Raw genomic sequence first — 4,067 nt, 5'->3', positions numbered from 1 at the left:
ACCTATAACATTAACTTATAAATATACTTCAACTTATAATAATCAGAGGATTGCTAATTGTCCGACATAATGCAGTTAAGTAAAAATTATGCTACTGTTTATAGCAATGCAAGATATAACACATTTAAATTACCAAAAACTTTGCATAAGCTACTAACCAAGTAATTACATACTTCATATCGCAGACAAAAAAATGCAATTTATATCTTTACCCATGACTGTAAGGCATTATATGCCAATTTAGGAATGATGGTATGTGGAGGCAGCCCCAATCCGCATATAGCATTAGATCACAAACTACATATTCAAATTATTACAACAGCAAAGCCATACACAATATTTGTTTCACAAACTAAAAACCACAACACATTGCACACGGTTTCGAACAATAGATTTCGAAGACAGAAGTTTAGGGTGTGCGAGCACAAACCTGAACAAACCTTGAGCGGAGGCGGCGATGACGGACAGTGAAGGGTGTGAGAGTGAGTGTTAGGAAGGCTACAAGGATTGATGGAAGAGTGAGTGTTTCGTGAAGATCAGATGAGGGTTTCGTGAAGGCCGCATTAGGGTTTCGTGGGAGGCAACGCTAGATTTCGTTAATTTGAGCAATGCGTTAGGGTTTCGTTAGCAGAGAGAGCAAGAAGAAAGAGGGAATAGTAGATCACGTTTATCAAAGAAAGAGAGGGAAGAGAGATTTTGGTTTCCAAAAGAGTGAATTTGGTTTCCAAGTGAAAGCAAGTTTTTTTAAAAAAAAAACAAGTTTCCAATAACTTTTCAAGTTTCCAAGTGAAAACAAGTTTTCAAAAATAATTGAGAATAATTAGAAATGGTGTAGGGAGGGAAAGAAAACGCTAGATTTTTATTCTAAAGGATAATTTGTGACGGTTAAAAATGACATATTTTGAAGGATAATTATGGCGGTTACTAAAATGTCATATTATACGAAAACTTGGGGCAGTTATTAATAACCGTCATATTAAAACCACCACTTTATACATGATTTTTTGTAGTGAATATGTTAGTTCATTTGAGATTCTAAAAGAGTTTACCTAACATATCAATTGGATCTTGAACTGGGGTTTAGATCTCATCCAATTTTTTATATGTGCCATAATTTAGTGAGATTTTATGCAAAAAAAACTAGACACTTATGAATTTTAATTGTTAATGAAGTTATAATTCAACCTTAATTTGAGAAATTTGAATCTAATAACATATTTTGGATTATGAGACGAATAGGAACTATTTATTCCCAAGTTTGGGCTAATTTCATAAATCTAAGGGAAGATAGAGAAAAAGGGCTAGAGGAGGAATAAAGCTCACCCAAGCTTCAAACCAATCTTGCCCAAGTGAAATCACTCTAGAGGAAAACTTGCTCTCTAGACCAAACTCACAAAGAACTCGCCCATAACTCGCCTAGGACTCGCTCAGGCTTGCTTAAGCGAGTTTGTTCCAGTGAAGTTGGTTTTTATTTTCTTTAAACTCGCTTGAGTAAACAATATCTCGCTTAAGCGAGATGTTACTTAACCTATGTCCAATTATGGTAAATAAGGGCATGAGGCAGAGGAAAAAGGAGACTGAGAGGAAAATCAAAGATAGGAAACCTTAAAGGATACAATTGTCAAGGAGAAACACTCTAGATATTCTTTTTTTGCTTTCAGTGCTTGTAATGGCCACCATGAGTGGCTAAGTCTTCCCTTAAGGATTAGGAGTAATTTGTTCAAACTCTTATGTATTAAGGTGATATTTATTTATAACATTTTTTCTTGATTGATATTGGTATTACCATTTTATTCTTAAAGCTTGAATTTTTATTCATGATTTTGATTCTTGGATTTTACTGGAAAATACTTATGAGGATCTGACCTAGATGGTAATGTTTGACATATTTAAATGCTAGGAATATATTTTAAATATTAATTTTTGTATAACATTCGTTCTTAATGATAAGAATGATTTTATAAATGTGAGAAATCAATATTTAGGAGACAATGTTAATAATTTTATATGCGAGGAATCAATATAAATGACTTTTATATGTGCATCAATATCAATCAAGATAGAATATTGTATGTTTTTGTTCCAAAGTACAGATGAGTGATAAGGATTAACCCCATTTCCAATTTTCTCAATTGAGATATCATAAATCATTTACTTTTTGTTCAAATAATTTCTCATGGAAATTTATAATGCCAATGACTTTTCAATCAAACTTTTTCACATCTTTTCATATTTAGTGAGTGTTATACATTGAGATTTTTAAAGAACTATTCCTTATGGGTTCGATATCCCTCCTTAGGGACAACTTATTACTTTTGAATGGGTACACTTTGCGAAATAAGTCGTCAAGTTTTTTACGCCATTTCCGAGGAACAATTTTTTTAAAATTTGAAAGTACAAAATTCCTAAATATTATGAATATTTTTATTTGTTTAGTATTTTTTTTTTACATTTTTTTATTTAAATTTATTTTGTAGTTTTTTTATTATTTTTATTGCTAGTTATTCCTTGTGTTAATTCGTGCGTCAATTGTAATATATGTGATATTAAGAGGACAAAGTTCTAATGATCAATTGCAATTTGAATCAGAAATTAAAAAGACATATCAATAAAACAAGATTAAAAGGAAAAAAGAAAAACAAGGGGAAATTAGATAAGAGTCCTCAACCATTTCTACCCTATTGAAACTATTCAAGAAGAAACCAAAGCTCAACAACCGCAACCGAGAAGAACACTTAGTGACAATGCTATGCTGCAAGGGCCAAGACATTTTTCTAGTATAGCAATACCTACTACCACTAAGGCCTTAGAAATGAAACCTGTATTCCTCAGTTTGATCAGTACCTATCAATTTATGAGCATGGACCATGAGAACCTATATACCCATATGTCTACATTTTATGAGTAGGTGTGAACAATGAACTTTCAACTAGGTGATATAGAATCTACTTATTTGCGTTTTTTTTCCTTTTTCTTTGGCAGGAAAAGAAAAGGAATGACTAAAATCACATCCAAATCAGAGCCTCACCAGTTGGAAAAATGTAGAGGAGAAATTTTTACAGAGATTTTTTCCACTCTCCCACTACATCAAATCAAAGTTTGAGATCTATATGTTTAGACAATGACGAGATGAAGCCCTTTGTGAAACATGCGAAAGGTTCAAAGTGATACTGAAAGATGCCCAAATCATGGGTTTTAAGATATTGCACAACTGAACATCTTTCATAATGGCCTCAGATCTAACATAAAGATACCTCTGGATGTTGCAGCTGGTGATACGATGATGGTTGCCAATGTTGAAAAGGTGACAAAAAATATTGATGCATTAACATCAGCAAATTATCAAGTCCATCATGATAGACAGATCGAGCAAAAGAAAGGGATGTTGGACCTTAATACTTCATATGCATTTTTGGCTCAAAACAAAATATTGACATACCAATTGAAGCGTTGACCAAGTAGATGTCTAAGCTACCACAACAATTACAGATTGTGCATTCTTGTCAGAGTCTACATCAATCGATGAGGTGTATTTTTGTGGAGGTGATCATCCAAATGGTCATTATTCTTACCAGAACAATTCAGTTGAAGAAGAGGTTAATTATATAAGCAACAAAGGAAGACAATGTGGTTTCTCCAACAACAATTATCATAATAATATGCATCAAGGTTGGAGAGGCAATCGAAATGAAGATTTTGGGTGGAAACAAGATGCTAGTCCATCCAACAGACAACCTCATTTTCAATAACAACCATTTTATCCTTCAGTTTAGGAGAGAACGAGTAAATTGGAGGATACCTTGGAGCAATTCATGCAAGCTTCATTGTCCAATCAGAAGAATATTAAAGCTTCAATTCAAAATTTAGTGACATACGTGAAGCAGTTGGCGGATCCACAAAGTGGTTCATTTTCAGCTAACACACAAACGAATATCAAGGAGCATTGTAATTCAATTACTACTAGAAGTGGAATAGTTATAGGAGAGGGGATTGGTGACAATTTGGTTGCTTGTGAGGAGAGAAAAGATGAAGAAAGAAAAATTGAGTGTAAGGGAGAAGAGGAATAG

General features: G+C 33.2%; 1 protein-coding gene across 1 annotated transcript in view; it reads left to right on the top strand.

Annotated features, from left to right (window-relative positions):
• Window positions 1-4,067, top strand: part of LOC137815863 (uncharacterized) — a 17,709-nt gene extending 13,642 nt beyond the window's left edge. The window contains exons 2-3 of the mRNA XM_068618975.1: window positions 3,238-3,304; window positions 3,774-4,067. Coding sequence (XP_068475076.1) covers window positions 3,238-3,304; window positions 3,774-4,067 — 361 coding nt within the window. The remainder of the gene's footprint in view (window positions 1-3,237; window positions 3,305-3,773) is intronic.

This window comes from Phaseolus vulgaris, chromosome 1 (assembly GCF_000499845.2).
Source record: "Phaseolus vulgaris cultivar G19833 chromosome 1, P. vulgaris v2.0, whole genome shotgun sequence".
Classification (NCBI taxonomy): Eukaryota; Viridiplantae; Streptophyta; class Magnoliopsida; order Fabales; family Fabaceae; genus Phaseolus; species Phaseolus vulgaris.
The sequence above is the reverse complement of the archived record's forward strand: the minus strand, read 5'-3'. Positions and strand labels throughout refer to the sequence as shown.